This window comes from Panthera uncia, assembly GCF_023721935.1.
Source record: "Panthera uncia isolate 11264 chromosome E2 unlocalized genomic scaffold, Puncia_PCG_1.0 HiC_scaffold_19, whole genome shotgun sequence".
Lineage (NCBI taxonomy): Eukaryota > Metazoa > Chordata > Mammalia > Carnivora > Felidae > Panthera > Panthera uncia.
Window position 1 is genome coordinate 31,004,866 of NW_026057588.1, and position 17,872 is coordinate 31,022,737.

At 48.9% G+C, this 17,872-nt stretch overlaps 1 protein-coding gene across 2 annotated transcripts in view; it reads left to right on the forward strand.

The window, feature by feature from the left end:
- The first annotated feature begins 8,227 nt into the window (after positions 1-8,227).
- LOC125915952 (guanine nucleotide-binding protein G(o) subunit alpha-like) overlaps positions 8,228-17,872 on the forward strand; it is a 77,060-nt gene continuing 67,415 nt past the window's right edge. For both annotated transcript variants that reach the window (XM_049622045.1, XM_049622044.1), the window contains exon 1: positions 8,228-9,385. In XM_049622045.1, coding sequence (XP_049478002.1) covers positions 9,221-9,385 — 165 coding nt within the window. In that variant the 5' untranslated portion in view covers positions 8,228-9,220. The remainder of the gene's footprint in view (positions 9,386-17,872) is intronic.

Here is a 17,872-nt window from a genome sequence, read left to right on the forward strand (position 1 = left end):
GGACCACTGTTGACCATTCTGCTTAGTCCTCACTCTTGGTGGCATCACAAAATCAGGAGCCAGGGTCTCTCCTGCGGGTCAAACCCCGCCGGGCACGACACTTCGGCTCTTTGTCAGATGAAAGTAAATGTGACAGTTGGTGGGAGCACCAATGGGAAAGAAGAGAAAGGCCTTCAGCAGGGCCCTCCCCTCTGCCTGTTATCCTGGGGTGCCTCCCGTCGGCTGCGCCCGCTTCAAGCTGTCTGCTGTTCCTGCCAGCACCCTTAGCCTGGCCGGTGTTTGTGACATTTACCACATCGGCTTGGCTTACTGTTTCTACTTTTTCCAGGAGGTTGGGTGGAACCCTCCCTCGGGAGGAAACATCAGACCTACGCTGGCGCCAGATCCAGAGCGGCCCTCCCGACTGGGATCTCCGGCTCCCAGTCCCACCCGCCAGCCCAGGAAGTGCCTTCTGTTCCTTTCGTACATTTCCCCAGCACCCCGTGTGCCTGCCAGGGCCTCCGGAAGACACACGGAGACCATGCAGAGAAGTGGCTCTCTGGAGCGCCACCTTGGCATGTGCTGTCCCCCCGTGTGGAGTCCTGTCTCTGTCCCTGTCTGTGCAGCCAGCTCGTGCTCAACTGTCCGTGATACTTCCTGAGCCTGTGCTGGAGATCCTCCTCTTGGATCTCTTTCCAGCGGTATTTTAATTCCTGGTAGTGCTGACTCCAATTATAATTTAATTAAGCATTTGTGAAATTACTTATTCAATATCTACCTTCTGCAATAGAATTCAAGCTCTAGGAGGGCAGGAATTGTGTCTGCCAGTTCACTCTTGTCTCCCCAGCACCTGCTACAGTGCCTGGTATATAGGAGGTACCAGAAAAATACATGAAAAGTGAAAGAGGGAATGAGGGAATGAATGAATGGACAAAGAACACCCTCAAAGAAGCCTCCAAATTATTGGGAACTAGAGATTTTAAGACAGAAGGGGAAACAAATCTTTCTGTTTTGCAAATGATAGATGTTTTTCTCACCTGGTATGACCCATCAGCTCCCCTGCCTCAGGGCAGCACTACGGGAAGTGAGAGGCCTGTGGCACAATGGAAAGGCCTCTGGGAATTTTGTCCCTGCTCTGCCACAAGCTAACCATAAGCCTGTAGGCAAACCTCTTCTCTCTATGTCAGTTTCCCAGCTGGAAAATGACTTTCTATGCTGGTTCCAGGAAGGACCATTTCCCTATCCCAGGCAGAGGGCATCCTGGTAGGAGCACGATCTACCTTGCACGATCTACCTTTGTTATCAGATGGCCCCAGGGTTGATTTCGCAGTTCAGCAGCGCCACTGGGAGCCCCCTAAACCCCTTTGACCTGCCATTTTCAGGGTGGTGGCATTTAACCTCACAGTCACAAGATGGCCACCATGGTGCCAGTATTTACTTTTCTCACAACTACATATAAAGGCAAGAAGCCAGGGTGTGACCAGTGGAGGCACAGCCAGGGTCAAGGAAGTAGTAGACTAGGGAGGCAGGAAAACTGCTCTCAAAACCCTCTCTCTTTGGACCAAGAAGGAAAACCATTTCTCAGAGGCATTTCTGGCCTACTCCCCTTCATCTTACTTGAACTGGATCATATGGTCACTCTTAGCTGCAAGGGAGGCAGGGAAAGTAACTCACTGGGGCGACACGGGAATGTTGGGTGGTGGGCAAAACGTCTGACACACAAACCCTTCAGTTGGCCCTTGGCAGATAGTACTTTATATCGCTAGCCTTGCCATTCTGAACACTTGGCGTTATCATCCAGAAGGAGAGCCCCGGGGAGGCAGGGACCAGGCCTCAAGGCTTCAAAGTCTTGAAGTCAGGCTTCAAGACCTTAAGTCAGGCTGAACCCAAGTGAAACATGTCAGGAAATTCCTATTGATTAATGATTCTACCCCTTTTTACTCTGGTCCTCTCTCCCGGCCAAAATGGTCCCCCTGTTAAGCACAAGTGTCTGTCTCCCACTGAAAATGATGTGTTGTTCTTTCAAATACCAATTGCACATTTTTTTAATGAGACAAAACCAACACGTACAGAGTGTAAAAAAAAATACCTCTGAATGCCACCACCCAAAAGTGATTATTGATGATACTTTGTTAAGCATTCTCCCCCTCTCCCTCCTTTCTCCACACCCCTTCCTCCTACCAACACCGTCACATGCAAATATAGTTTTATAAAAATGGCCCCAGAGGACACACACATTGTACTCTAACTGGTGTTTTCACCTTAGGACCCGGTTCAGGTCCCATGCTCTCTGATGGGTTCTGTGGAGCCCCTCATTGCTGGTGTGTGAGCCATTAAATCACTGCATCTCACTGTTCACTGTTGGATTAAATATGTGTGGTCCTTTCCCACCACGGCTCAGCAGAGGCGTGGCCCCAGGGCACATGCCCATTGCGGATCAGTCTCCCTGGTGAGTGTCACACAAGTGAGGCACCGAGCACTGACCTAACCTGGACAGTCAACATGTGAATCTCCAGCTGTGATCAGAAACACATTTTATGACATCACGGAGCAGCACCCAAGTCAGAAAATCCAGCTTTTTAACCCACTGCTGCTCCTGTGATGTTCGTTAGGTAAGTGAGCAGATTCTCTGCTTGAGTGCCAACAACGCCCCCCTCTCCCTGCCCCATCTTCCCTTCTGCGGCCTTGCTTGGCTTCCTCCTGGTGGGCAGTGGTCCTCTTGTGACCTCCTGGCCCCCCTGCCCTGTGGCCCCGGGGTCACGTCCTCTCCTGAAGAGGACAGACATGGTGCAGCCAGCCAACTGTAGCTCCACCCCAACCCTGCCCCGCTCACCAAATATGATAACAATAATAATAACAGTGGGGCTGATTGAGTGCTTATGATGCCCTGGATGCCCGGCACTTGTCTTTACAAACCACGACTGGCGAGGAGAGTTACTGTTACCAGGCCCGTCTCCATGGAAGGTTGAGGAAGCTGAAGCACTGAGCTGTGAAAGAGATTGCCCGGCCCCACAGTTTGAGTCTGGCTCCCAAAGCACCCCCTGAATCTAGATCCCCAAAGGGACTATGGTGGAGGATAGAGAGACAGTTCCAATGCAGGGGAAAGGGTGCTGAGAAAGGGGAGCAGAGGGGCGTTTAATCCAGCCTGCAGATGGTGTGAAAAATCGTGTTCCAGCAGCTTAGGGCCCTGAGTTCTTGGACCTCCAGAAACTGGGGGTAACAGTATGTGCGTGGGGGCATTTGCCACAATCTCAGAGGCATCTGTGATTCAGAGAAGGAGAGTGGCTGCTGGGCCAGAGGATCCTCCAAGGTCCTTTCCAGCTCCTGAGCCTGTGCTTCTGTGACCATATAAGGCCACCGTGCCCAGGGAGTCTCACTGCAGCTGAGTGCAGTCCTACACTGAGAGGGGAAGCAGAGAACAAGAGAGCCCTGGTCCAGGCCTCCTGCGAGGTCCCAAGGCAGTAAGGAGGGGGAGCCAAGGCAAGGGAGGCCAAGGGTCACTCCTTGTTTGCCTCTTCCCAGAAAGCTCAGACCTGTTCCAGTGGGCTCGGATGCCACCCTCCCCCGTTTCCCCCCCGTTTGCACTTGAGGTCTCCTCCCTCAGTTGTGTTGCCAGGTTTCCAGAGTCTAACTGGTGGCTTCTGTCCAAAGGGAAACACTCAGGTCTGCAGTCAGCCCTTGCCTGCTCCCCATTTCTTCTTGGTCCACCCCTCAGAGTCTCTGAGTTTGGGATGGGCACCATTGTGGCATCTAACTTGGCTTTGCTTTGCTACCGTGGCTCTGCAGGCATAGGAAATCTGGTGGATTCCCACCCCAGCACACACACACACACACACACACACACACACACACACACCTGCCTCCTTTAGTGGGCTCCTTCGGGGGGGGGGGCGGGTCTTAAGCATCTGTCTACTCCAGTCTCACATTGTTAATGTCCCACTTTCTCTGAGTACTGTCCAGAGCACAGTCCTGTGCCAAATAATATGGAGAAGAGGAACTGAGACAGACGAGATGTGGTACCTGGCCTCCAGGGACTGACAGGCTGGTGGTAAAGACAGAAAATTAATAAACAAGTTTACTAGGAGATGATCTCTGATTATTGTTATTATCAAGGTGCAAATCATGTTTTAGTCATGACTCTATTAGTTATAAGTGACAGAAACCCAAGTCAAATTAGCTTAGGCAAAAATAAGAGGGAATTATTTAGCTGCTGTCACTCGAAAGTGTAGAGATAGGGTTAGCTTCAGGCATGGCTTGATCTAGTGGCTCAAATGATTGATGTCTCTGGGACTTGATTCTGCACTTGGATGAAGATCAGTTTATAGGACTATTGCAATGTGATGCCACTGACTATTGCTAAAGTGTCTCATGCAGCCTTGCTCCTGCTTTCCAAACCCTGGTATTATCTCCTCCAGGGCTCAGACCTCAGACTCCCCTGGGCTGCCTCTCCAGCCCCTGGCCAGATTCCTCCTTTCCTTGCCCCACACTCCTTGGGCTGATATTATAAGACATGTTCTGATACTCACTGTGTATGTGAAATCTCCAGACCCTCTGGGAACCTGGATACAGGGATCCAGAGCAGAAGAAGCACTTCTGCCTCTGTGTGTCTGTCTGGTGGTCACAGGTAGGGTCTCGAAGGCCACTTTGACACCTACCAGCTGTGTGACCCCAGGTAAGTGGTTCCATCTCTCTAGTTTCGGTTGTCTCATCTGTAAAGAGGTGATGATAGTTTTTATCTCCTAGGATTATCTTGAAGATTAGATGAGAGGGTACACGTAAAGCCCTTACCAGAGAGCAAACCCTCAGACATCAGCTGCTATTATTATTGTTTCTTTTATACTGCCAATGAAGGAAATTCTATTTGGGGGATTTTGACTGTGGAATGAGGATATATATTACTAATAGGTACCATTTATTATATACTTATATATGACCGGCACTTTCCATTTATTCCTCACCCAACAGCCCCTTGCAGATGAGAAACCTAAGACCTGAGGGGTGAAATCCTTTACCAATGACACCCAGCTTGTCAGTGGTAGAGCTGGGGTTTGCCCGCACCTGTGTGACTCCTAAGACTAACCACAGCTCTGCCCTGCCTCCAGAATGTGATGGCGAAATAGAAAATCAAGGGGCCTTAAGTGATACTTGTAAGGACACACGACTCAAATCAATGTGGGGGGGGGGGTGCGGGTAGCAAAAATGAACAAGGTGATATGAAAAGAGTCCTGGAAGGGTGGACACTAAAAACTGCAGCGTCTTTCCCTGAGTGACGGGATTACTGATGATATGGGTTGTTGTGGGGGGTTTTGTTGTTGTTGTTTTATATGGCCCAGATTTTCTAGTGTTAGCATTTACTACTTGGTAGTTAGAGGGCAATATAAAATCCCACCCTGAAACAGGAAGTCCAATTCTAAGCTCATATGAGCCAGTTTGTACAAGGTATGGAACTCATCGTTGTGACCGGAGCAGGTTTTTCCCACATCGCGTCATTTCTGCAAACCTCACATGAAGCTTCTGTACCTCAGGCCACCCCAGGCACCAGGCTGAGACCTTTCTGGCAGTTTTTGACCCAGTCCAGCTGGTGTAGAAGAGCGTCCCGGTCGACCCGCACTCCACTCCTGGGCTGAGAAGACGTTAGGCCAAGTACTTAATCTCTCTCAGACTCTCTTCCTCTTCTGTCAAACAGAATAAAAAACGTCCCCTCCCTGCCTTATTAGGTGGCATAAGGACTGATACTCATGGGTGTGGACAATGATAGCCCCATCCCTAGTGTTTCAGGGGAAATCCTGAAGGCAGCCAAGGGTCTAGAGAGTATTTCCAGGAGAGTGGTAAGGCCTCCTGGTCCAAAATGAAGCAGGAGAAACTCACCGCACTGACTTCTTCAGAGACAGTGTCACGGGGACCGGCAAATCCCGGCTCCACCTCTCAGGTTCCCCAGCAGGTCCCACCCTCTGTGGGGAGGCTGGTCATGGAGCCTAGGTAACAACTGGCTTTTTTATATAGCTTTTTAGTTGTTCTAAAGTTTACAATATGTGTCTTAACTTACCGTCTTTACTTTGAAGTGCTTCATGTGTAAGAATTTTTCAACAGCGTGTTTCCATTTTATCCCTCCTATCCTTTGTGCCGTCGTTGCATAAGTTTTGCTTTTACATATGTTATAAATAACACAATATAGTTTTTTTAGCCTTTTTCCTCTCTTTGCTTCAGTTTGGATAGTTTCCATGGCTGATTGTTCAAGGCCACTAATCTTCTATGAGTTAGTTGCATACTGTGAAATGTTTATCTCAGATATTATATTTCCATCTCTAGACATTCTGTTCTGTTCTTTTTTATATCTTCCATTTCTCTGCTCGTTATGTTCATGTTTTCCTTTAATTTCTTGAAAATATTTTAAATAGGTATTTCTAAAGTCCTTGTTAATTCCATCACCGCTGTCACTTCTGAGTCTGCTTCCATTGACTGATTTTTCTCCTGGTTGTGCATCACACCTTGCTTCTTTGCATAGCTGGGAATTTTGTATTGGGTGCTGGACATTAAAAAATATTATATTGTTAAGTGTCTGATTTTGTTGTCCTGATTTAAACAGCGTTGGACTTTATTCTATCAGGAAATTAAGTTACTCGTGGGTCAGCTCAATTTTTTAAAGCTAATTTTTAAGCTTTGTCAGGGTGGGTCTAAAGTAGCTCTTACTCTGGGGCTGGTTTAGACCTGCTACTATGGCATGAGCCTTCTAGGGTCTCTGCTGAGTGATCTAGCTGTTCAACAAGGACTCTCCACTCTGCCTGGTCAGAACTCACACATCTCCCAGCCTTGAGTGAGGTTTGGGAAGTGTTCGCCTTATAAGCTCCCTGATGCCTCTTCCTTGCTGAGCCCTTGCAATCTCTCCCTATTCAGCCAAAGACTGAGGAGACCCCCCGTTCATATATCTAGTGCTTGGCTCCCTCTCTGTAGATTTCTCTCCCTGGTACTCAGCCCCTCAAATTCCAGCCACCTCAGGCTTCCTGAACTTCGAGCGTTGTCTCATCAACTCAGTAAGACCGCTGTGCTCTTCTTGGGTTCTCCCTCCCTGTGCTGAGAGCTGGTAAATGCCTCCAGGTGGAAAGCCGAGGCAGTCACAAGGCTACCATATTTGTTTCCCTTGTCTTCTGGATCACAGGCCTGTACTACTTATTCCCTAGTGTCTGAAACTTCTTGTTTCTTATATTTTGTCCAATTTTCTGATTGTTTACAGTGGGAACTAGCAATGTCCTTTAAGATCCCTCTGGGGTGCATCAATGATCCAGGCTACGTGTACACTCCCTCCAGAAACTTGTACAGAAATGGATTTAGGGTTAATAAAAGTCCACGAAAAGTCACAAGGGTCATTCTGATCTGCTTCTTAGAGAAACCCAGGGTAAAGACTCACAACCCAGTATCAAGTCAAATTTTACAACAGGAATTGTTAGTGTCCGTCAACTGATGGATGGATAAATAAAATGTGGCGTATCCATACAATGGAATATAACTGGGCAATAAAAAGAAATGAAGTCCAGGGATGCCTGGGTGGGTCAGTCAGTTGAACATCTTACTCTTAATCTCACCTCAGTTCTTGATTTCAGGGTTGTGAATTCAAGCCCCACATTGGGCTCCACACTGGACACGAAGCCTACTAGAAAGAAAGATAGAAAGAAAGAAAGAAAAAGAAAGAAAGAAAGAGAAAGAAAGAAAGAGGAAGGAAGGAATGAAGGATGGAAGGAAGGAAGAGGGAGGGTGAAAGAGAGAGAGAGGGAGGGAGGAAGGAAGTCAGGAAGGAAGGGAAGGAAGGAAGGAAAGAGAAAGAAAGAAAGAAAAGAAAAGAAATGAAGTACTGAAAAATGCTGTACCATGATGAAATGATGAATCTTGAAAACATTATTGTGCTAAATGAAAGAAGCTTATCACAAAAGACCACGTGTTATATGATTCCATTTATATGATATGTCTAGAATAGACAAATCTATAGAAACAGAATACAGATTAGTGATTGCTTACTGTGAGGTGGGGGGTGAGTGGAGATTACTAATAGGTACAGAGTATCTTTTTGGTGGGGGGACAAAAATTAGACTGTAGTGATCAGTGCTGAACTATGCAAATATACCAAAAAACATTGACTTGCATACTTTAAATGGGTGGATTGAACGGTATGCGAGTTATGTCTCAGTAAAACTGTTTTTAAAAAAAGAATTGTTAGTGATTTTCTTCTGTACTGAAGGTAATGAAGGAATGGAAAAGTGCCGTGTTGATGTGGAAGTCTCAGCTCTCATATTGATGTATGTACATACCATAAGTAGTATTTAATTGCAAACTGGAAAATGTGACCAGAGAAGTATTTACACAGTTTTCTTGGGGGAGGTGGTGGCCACTGTTGGGTGTTCGTCTCAAAATCCATTCAGTCTTCCCTCGTTACTTCAGCTATAGGAGAACTCTTGCACCATTTAGGTTTTATCCCCTCTTTCTAGCTTTTTCCCCTACCTGGAACCTGGTCAGCAGTAAGCCCGTACCGAGTGACTGCTCTCTGCAGGGAGAAGGGACATCAGGACATGTCTAGCCTTAACCTTGACCTCGGAGGAATCTGAGAAAAGGAGAGCAGAGAGTATCACGTGGCCTCTGAGAACTGATGGCACTTTTGTGTCCTCCGTGTCACTATTCAGAGCCACCAGAATAAGGGTGACACGGTAGTTCAATCCCAGCCAAGGATGGAAGAGTAGGCACCCTCCTTCTGTTGGTTTTTCTGTTGTCAGAGATGACGACGGTTCATTTAAGTGAGTCCTCTTTCCTTCAAGCACTGTGATTTTCTGCAAAAGAAAAATTATCATTCATTTGCAGGCTTCTTGCCGGGGTCTTCATCAATGTACTTCTAAGTGGAAATTTAAGTTAAGACCCTGAGCTTTGCTTAAAAATACCAATAGCTAACACTTACTGAGTTCTTCGTGTGTGCCCCTCCTGTTCTAAGCACTTTCAAGTATTATCAGCACTTTGCCAACTGGTACTTCTTTCACTATAAATAGGGAGTGTAAAGACACTGCATTTCTTTTTGCCACTACTCTGTCTCAGCTTAATTTCAGTAGGTTCTTCCTTCAGATTTTATGGTACTGATGCAGCAGCTCAGTAATTCAGCATCCGGGTCGGACCCAGTCCTCAGCCAGCAAAGCCAGGAGGTTGGCCCCGGAGGCTTCACGCACCTGGCATTCTTGATGCGAAGTGAGGACGGTGCACTCATCAGATGTGTGTGTGGTTTTTCTCTAGGATCATCCACGAAGATGGCTTCTCTGGAGAAGACGTGAAACAGTACAAGCCTGTTGTCTACAGCAACACCATCCAGTCCCTGGCAGCCATCGTCCGGGCCATGGATACTTTGGGCATCGAATATGGTGACAAAGAGAGAAAGGTAGGCCACGGGGCCCATGGGCACCTCAGGGAGGGAGGCTGTGCTCTTTGCAACATCGGCTGCCTCCCAGGAACAGGAAGAGATTGCTGTGTGTGATAGAGAAGGCTAGTCGCCAGCCTAAGCCAGTGTATCAGTCGGCCTGGCAAATACAGTCACACAGGGGCTTAGGTGATGGGCACACCTCCCAACCAAAGTCGCCAGCAAAGACAGCAGACACAGAATTTGTTTATTTTGCATATGACAAAGGGTTGGTGACTGTCCTAAATCGGAACTCCTACAACACACAACATTGTGCGAGTACTTGCCCTTGGGCAATGAACTTGAACAGAAAAAGCATTTCTCAAACCAAACAAGCACTACCTGAGCACCGTCTCCCCTCCTTAGGAGAACTGTGCTTGCCTTCTTGGGAGTGGGGGGCAGCCATTTGAATTGACTCTCTTTCCTCCTTTACACCTCGTTCTTCCAGGTGAGTCTGAGGACCTAAGAGGCTCTCCTTCCTATAGGAAGTTGATGTCCTGAAATAGGGGTTGTTGGGTTTTTTTGAACGTTTTATTTAAATTGCAGTTAGTTAACATACACTGCAATACTGGTTTCAGGTGTACAATTTAGTGATTCAATGCTTATAGACAAGGAACTGTTTTGCAGTTGCGTTTCCAGGTGTCTGATAAGTGGTGAATGGAATAAGTGCATAAAAGCCTCTTATTTGCAAACATTTGCATTAACTGTAAGACTGAACCGTATACAGCTATCCTTGGCAAAGCTAAATAAAAGAGAGGAAGGGAAAGAAGGAAAACAGCCTTAGAGAATTCTATCCACGAGTGGCTCTTTGTGCCCTGGTGGGCTCGTGAATCCCAGCAATCCTTTCCCTGTGTCCTGGAAGGTGGAGAAGGGAAGGTGGGGAGGTCTTTGAGCGCCTGGGCCCCACACTGGAGCCTCTGGATGGAGAGAATTAATCTCTGATTACTGTGTGATTCAGTAGTGTGCTACGTACATATCCTGTCTTTGCTAAAAATCATCTCCCTCACAGAGGAAAACTATCCTCGTCTGGTAAGTAATCTGTGGCCGACAGCTTTACATGTAAAATTCAATAATTTACACACAAAATTCTAATTCCATAGGGCAGACTCATCCCAGCTCAGGCATTGGCTCCTCCTCCACAGGGGTATTTGGTGCCTGAGGGTGTGTTGAAGGCCAGCCCGGGACAGGGGGACAGGGACGACTGGTGCTGGCAGGAGGGCCGGGTCCCCGCCCCCTGCTCCTCTGAGGGGCCAAGTCCAGCAGTGGTTCTGCAAAGGAGGCACTTCCCACCAAGGGGACCTGCTTTGGTTTCTGTCATAGAACCGGGGCCTGTGGAAAGAGTGGCAATGCTAGGTCTTCAGTCCTGTTTCCGTGACGCACGAACTGATGGCTTTCAGCGAGCCGGGCACGGTGCTGGCTGCTGGGGCTTCAGGAATGAGCACAGAGTGGGTGGTGCCCCAAGAACCCAGGCAGTCAGCGCATACCTACTCAGAGCATCAGAATTAGCCAAGATGGCTATAGGGCTCCATTCGTGTTAATAATAATGGCCACAGTGGTAATTGACGAGCTGTCACTTACTGAGCACCTCCTAGCTGCCAGGTGCTATGTTAAGCATTTTCTATACGTTAACTCATTTTCATTAACTCGGGCATTAAAGCCCAGAGCAGGAAATGCCTGGTGTGATCTTTAGACAAGGACAGGCCACAGGCCTCTTGGCCAAAGAGAGAGCAAGGTGCCCAAATCTCTGTTAACCAAATGACAGCTACAGTACAGAAGGCCCATGTGCCCACAGCACATGCCCTCCACGCTTACATGCACACACATATGCACAGCCCGTGAGATCTCCCAAGGGTATGTGTGTTCACTGCCATGCCTGCCTCCCAACCAGCTTTTCCTCCCCAAAATTCTCCTGCCCTGATTAAAACCCAGACAAGTCATTGTGACTTTGGAATGCTTTTCTCCTTCAGTTCTGAAAGCTCTACTTATTCCTGTGGAATTTTTTTTTCTCCGTTTTATTACCCTGAACAGACATTGCTTGGGAATTGGGAGGAATACGATATATCAAGGACTTATGCCAGGGGCCCCTGGGGCCTCTGGGGCCGTGTCTCCTCTGTGACACAAGACAAGACAGTCCTCACGTAGGAGGGCAGGGAAGGTGCCAGTGCAAAGAGAGACTAGGACCAGAGTGGGGCTGCCCTGGAGAGTCCATTGGACACGGTAGGGTCAGAGCCCAGTCCTGTCATAGGTGGCACCATGGCAGGTGCCTGACCCATCCCTAAGGCAACTCAGGCTCCTCAGGCACAATCCTTCTGGCTGACAAAGGCCTCCAGGCCCATGGGCACCTCCTCCCTTTGTTATGTCACCTGTGGGGAGCAGAAAAGAAAAGTTGACCCAAGACTCAGGCCAAAGTGAGCCAGGCAGCCGGAGAAGGTGTTTTCTGGAAGCACGCCAGCATGGATTGCAGTCTGGGAAGCTGAGTGCAGGGACCCCTATACATTAATCTGGGTGGGGGTATGGGGCAGCTACTTCAGACAGTTTCCCCTGAATCTGGAAGGGACATTTGTGATGAAACTTGACTATGAGAAAGAGACAGCCATGGGAGCAGAAGGGGACAAAGGTTCCAAACAAGCACGAAGGTCCTGACAGAGGAGTGAGCCTGGCATGTTGGAAGAGAGAAAGCCTGAACTGCACCCTGGGAGAGCGGCAGGGCCCTGGGGTATTGGAATCTTCCAGTCAGGTCTTCCAGCCAGGCTTCCAGCCAGCCAGTTGGTGGTGCCCAGATGCCCTGACCCCAGATGCTGGGTTTCCAATCTCTTTCCTCTCTCAGGACCCCAGGGGCTTCCCACCTGGAGAGTCTGCTGTTTGGATGTTGTGAGAACTGCCCAATGCGGAGCAGACCCAGATTTGTGTTTTGGCCTCTGAAGACTCCCTCACTCTCTTGGCTTCCCCACCTCTGCCCTCCTCCCCCAACCCATCATGGATTATCTAGAGGAAGACAGCCCCATATCCAGAGCATCCTTGGGCCAGCTTTGCACTCTCCATACAGAGAAGCATCTAGAAGCTTCCTTGCTGTACCTCATTAGAACAGGTGTTCCTGACTTCTCTTGGCAGCTGGTTCACCACCTACCCTGGCCCCCCAGTGGAGGGAGGAGTGACTGGTTTCTCTTTCAGCTTCTCTGTCATGTAGACACCCCAAGCCATATGATTGTGCATGAGCCCACTTCTGAAAGAGCCTCTACCTGAGACAAGTAACAGGGATCCCCCTACATCAATCTGGGGCTTCTACCTCCCATGCCCCAGCCACAGAAGACCACAGAAGCCCACAGAGGTGCCACAGGGGGTATCTTTGGCCCCTCCCCAAAGATGCCACACACTCCCATGCCTCCAGGCCTTGTCTTAAGCCATACCCTGTGCTCCTAATGCCCTTCTCCCCTTCTCTTCCTCCTAGAATTCCTCCTGTTGACTGAGAACCAGCTTAGTTCCCTTCTCTTCTGTGAAGGCTTTCCCTTCCTTCCCCTTGACAGTGAAACTCAGCTCAAGTCTTTCTCTCCATCGAGCATTTACTCACCCACCAATATGAAAATTGGTTGTGTTACTGTTTCCTTAGAAACATGACCCTTGCTCTCTAGGGCATTCAAAACCCATTTGAGCAGCTAATGAAAGCGGGGAGCCTTCCTGTCTGTCCCATGCACACATCTGGGAAATTTTGCCTATAATTTCAGGGGGCTCTGGAACTCATAAAGCCCACGAGGGGAGCCTAGAATAAGAAATCCCTCATAATTTCGGGTCCTTCTGCACAAGGCTTGTGTCATTCCATCTTTCGGTCCCCTCCTCACCCATAAAAACCTGCACAGTGCTCAGAATATTGTAGGTCTTCAGAACAATCCCTTGAGTAGAATGACATTTCTAACTTTCTCCGTTGTCGGAGAACCTGTACCTGTAATTCATCACTGAATGAACAGATGTTGGTTGGGTAGGTACTGTGGGTAAAGGCTTTGTGCTAAGTGCTGTGTGAGGATTTGGAGGCATGTGAGACAGAGCCTCTAAGGAACTGATCTCGTTGGAAGACAGGGTTCACAACCTGAATGGCTGGGCCATCACGAGGTGTGGGAGGTCAGGGAAACCCTCTCGGGGAAGAGAGGCTGGCACAGACCTTGAAGCAGGGGTGTGGCTTGATGGGGACTGAGGTGGGTAAGGAAAGGGACTCGAAGCAGCAGGAAGAACAGGAGTAAAGACAGTGGGTTGGTAGCTACCAAAACAGATCTGATGGACAGGGGAGGCCAGTGGCTAGAACAGAGGTTAGGATACTGCAAGGTGTGGGAGAGTTAGAAGATGCAGTTAGTTAGGTCCAGATCCAGAGGCCTTGGAAAGTGCACCGAGGAGTTTGGGTTTTATCCTATTGGCAGCAGGCAGCTTTTGATAGATTTTGAGTTGGGGAGGGATGAAAGTGGGTTTTTAAGGAAACTCTCACGATGGCTCCTGTGCGAGCAGGGGGTAGAGGGAGGGGGAGGCACGCTGGGGTGTGAAGTCTCCATGGGGGTTGGAAAGGAAGGGCAGCCAGAGGGGTGTGTGGTGATGAGGGGAAGAAAGGGGCCTGGGATTGAGAAGGCTACTGGGGCAGAAGGGCACAGACCAGAAAACCGGCTGACCAGAAACAAGGCGAAACCTTGGCAGCAAAGTCTCAGGTGGGGCTGGGCTGGGCCCCGTGTGCTAAGTCTCCTTGGAACTCACGGGCTACCTACTACCTGCTACCCAGCGGGAGTGATCAGCAAGTACATAGATCAGAGAACGGAAGCTTTAGGAACTAAAGATGCTGATAATAGTGGCTTCCAATCTGTAAATTGCAGGGCCCAGTTTACACGATTTACATTAATTATCTAATCCTAACACTAGCTACCTGTGCGGAGGGTGCTATGGTTATCCCTACTTTACAAGTGAAAAAAAATTAGAGAGGCTCAGTGACTTGCCCCAGGTCATGCAGGCAAAATAAGTGCATATTTAATCTAGCTGGTAACCCTATTGAAGCTGTAATCCATGTGGCTCAGGTCCAGAGCAGAGACCCACTTAAACAGGCACAGCACAACCAGGCAAAACAGATCTTTAAAAAAATCTCGTTCTTTATCCTAAGTCTCTCTAAAAGTATGCAAAGGGACCCAAAGGGCAACTCTTGCTGCTTTTCTCAGACGTCCTTTTCTGTCCTCCTCCATGCCTGCCCCACCTCCACTCTCTCTTGAGCTGCTGGCCCCCCAAATTCTGCAGATACCCTTCTCTCCCCGCAGCCTACAAGGCTTTCCCTCTCTTGGCCTCTTCTCGCTCCCCCGCCTTTTCTCTGGTTCCTTCTCCTCCTCTCTGCCTCTAAGAGGTCCCCTCTCTTCCTCTCCTCTCCCCCTTTTCTCCATCTGTTTCTCGGCTTCTTCTTCCTCGCCCTCCACTTCTCCTTCTCCCCCTCCCTCCTCCTCCCTCCTCCTCCACTCCTGCTCCCTCTCTCCCCCTTCTCCCCTTTTCTTCCCTCACTCTTGACCTCCCTCCTTCCTCACCCCCAGCTCATTATCATGTAAATTGTCTTAACCTTTGGAGCAGCCTCTCTCCTCCCGGTGCTTCTGCGGTGCTCAGCCCAGGGCCTACATCTGCATCACAAAAGCAGGGAAACTTGTAGGGCAGAACTGGCCTGGACTCCTTGGAAGAAAGGATGGGGGGGAAAGACAATTACAGGATTAGAAGGTTCACTTGGACCCATGAGGGGATGGAGAAGCAATCCCGTGTTAACAGATTTTATCACCTGCACATGTAAACGTACATAACATTTATGTGCATATCCGTGTATACTTCCATATGTAACATACCTTGTAAACTAGTGGGGCAGGAGGAAGAAGTAATGCCTTCAGCTTGTAGAAGGCTTTATCCAGTTGAAAATACTCTCGTTTTCATTTGTTCACCCTTTGTCCATGTGCTTATTTCTCTCATTAAATTATAAGCCCCCTGAGGACAGAGTACAGGTCTTGCGTACGGTGCCTGACACAAGAAGTGTCAGATACTATGTTCATATCCCAGCCGTACCACCAGCTCTACGGCCCTGGATAAAATATTCAGCCTCCTCAACACTCAGTGTTTCTGTCTCTAAAATGGGCATAATCCTAATACCTTCTTCATTCATCTGCTGTAAAATTAAATGAGATAATGCATGCCAAGTGCTAAGGAGAGGGCCTGACGCAGAGTTCTCAGCGCATAAGTCTTGTTCTTTTGTTTGTTTGTTTAAAATTATCAATAAAATCTTGATAAATGATCCTGATAGCAATCTAGTGAGGAATGGGCACAGTTGTATCTGCATTTTGCATGTTAGAAACAGAGGCACATGTACTTAGTCGAGCTGTGCAGGGTCACTGACCTAAACAGGACTAAAGACTGGTGCTGGCAGGAATTGCCGCCTGGGGCTCTTCTGTTCCACCAAGGGGCTTCATTAGAACTGCCCCCCACCAACCTGAGATAATGGCAGCTCTTTGGGGAGGCAGAATCAAATTTCACACTTGGTTTCCAGAATGTCATCAGATCTCCTCTGGTAAAAGAAATCTTGACATTTAAGTCACACAGTGGAGCTCAGAACCCTATCTTTTTTTTTTTTAATCAGGAAAATATTGTGGCCTTGTCTCCATGGCATAGCGTGGTTCACCCTTGTAGTTTGCTTGAATTCTGAAACGGACGAAAACAAGGATGCTCTGTGGCCTGTGTTCTGCCTGAGTTCCCTGGGGCCTGGAGGAAGCTCCCTGGTGGTTGTCAGATCTGATGGGGGCTGGGGGAGGCGCAGATGAAGGCCTCCATGTGCCGGTGCCCAAACCTGAGGCCAGGAAGAGGCTTCTGCTGGGAGCAGCCAGAACGCCTGTCACGTGCTGTGCACGAGGCTCTCTGGCCATCCCAGCCCAACTCTGTCCTCCCTGCTCTGACCTTTTGCCTGCCCAGATCAAAAGAGCTGGAAACTCCTCCATTTAAGACCATCTAATTCTACTGCTCCATTTTGCAGATGGGGCAAAATAGGCCCCATCTGGCCCAAACAGGAAAGGGACCTACTCAGGGGATGATGTGGCAGACCCAGGACTAGAACTTCAAGTTTCCGGACTCACGGTTCACTTCTCTTTCCATCTGACCAGTCTGCCTCAAATTACCTAGCCAATGGGAGGCCTCATTTTCTTTCATTCGGTTGGCCAGTTAGTCATTTCACAAACGCTTACCGAGCACTCGCTTCCTGGCTGACCATGCATAGGGCGGCAGGGTTGGATACAAAGATAAAAAGAGGTAGGGCTCTCAAGCTTGGGTGGAGATCCTGTTCCTCAGATGAGAAGGTAGACTTCTTGATTTCTAAGACTTCCTACAGCTCTGACATTCCAGCTCTACGTGACTCAGTGCAGCCAGGTCAGCTCCTTCCCTGTAGTCTAAAACCACCTCAGGCTCCAGGTTTGGGACAGACACCCATTGTTTAAGCCCTGCCATAAGGAGCCCCACATCTGGCTGCTGAGACCTTGGCCCAGGGCGGCAGCACCAGTCTCGTCCATCTGCATGTTCCCCCCATCACTGTGTTCAGTGCACAGCAGGGGCCAGTGGATAGCTGAGCTCATGAGTGATTCCATTCATCCAGCAGGTGTTCCGAGGCCAAGTGCTGGGCTAGGTGCTAGGGATATGCTTGCGAACCGGACAGACACAGCCCCTGCCCTGAACAGACACACCCGTGGAGGAGGGAATGAAAGATACAGAACACACTTATTTTCATGCCTTCTTGATCTCAATGTTGAGGGCAAAGGTGGCTGGAGCAGCCTCCTGCATTGCCCCATTTATTTGTCCATGCAGGAACTCATGTAGCGGTGGGTCAGACCCAGTCCCTGCCCCCAAAGGGCACAGGCAAGGAGGGCAGACACTTCCATAGAGAGCGGTTTTTATTTTCATGAAAGTGCAGCGAGATGAGCCCTGAGGTGGGTAATGACGATGGAGATAATAACAGTGATCTCTCAGTGGGTTGTCTGAAGATTAAGTGACTCAGAAAGTGTGTGCTCTTAGAGCAGGGCCTTGCACACAGTAGGTGCTCAGGAGAGGTTAATTAACATCAGGATTGTGTGCCTTAAAGCAAAGTGACAGCTATTATAGTTTTCAAAGGTTGCTTCTGCCTGGCAGGTGAAGGGGAGCAGGGAGCCAGGCCTTCTGGGCAGAGGGTGGTGGGAGCTAAATAAAGGTATGTGAAAGGGGCCTGAGAACTGGCATAGGGGAAGTACTGCTTTTGCTTAGTTTCTGTCCTGTTGTCACTTATCCGTCCTGGGGAAACGGTAGGAAAGTCGGAGCAGGCTTGAAGAAGTCACTTCACGCACGATTGGCGTTTAAGGAAGAGGTGCCGCTGAGGGGAAGACAAGGTTTCTCATCTGAGCTTTGGCGATTCCTAAAGGCGATGGTCGAAAACCTTTTTCTGAGTCTTGAGGAAATGCTAAGCCA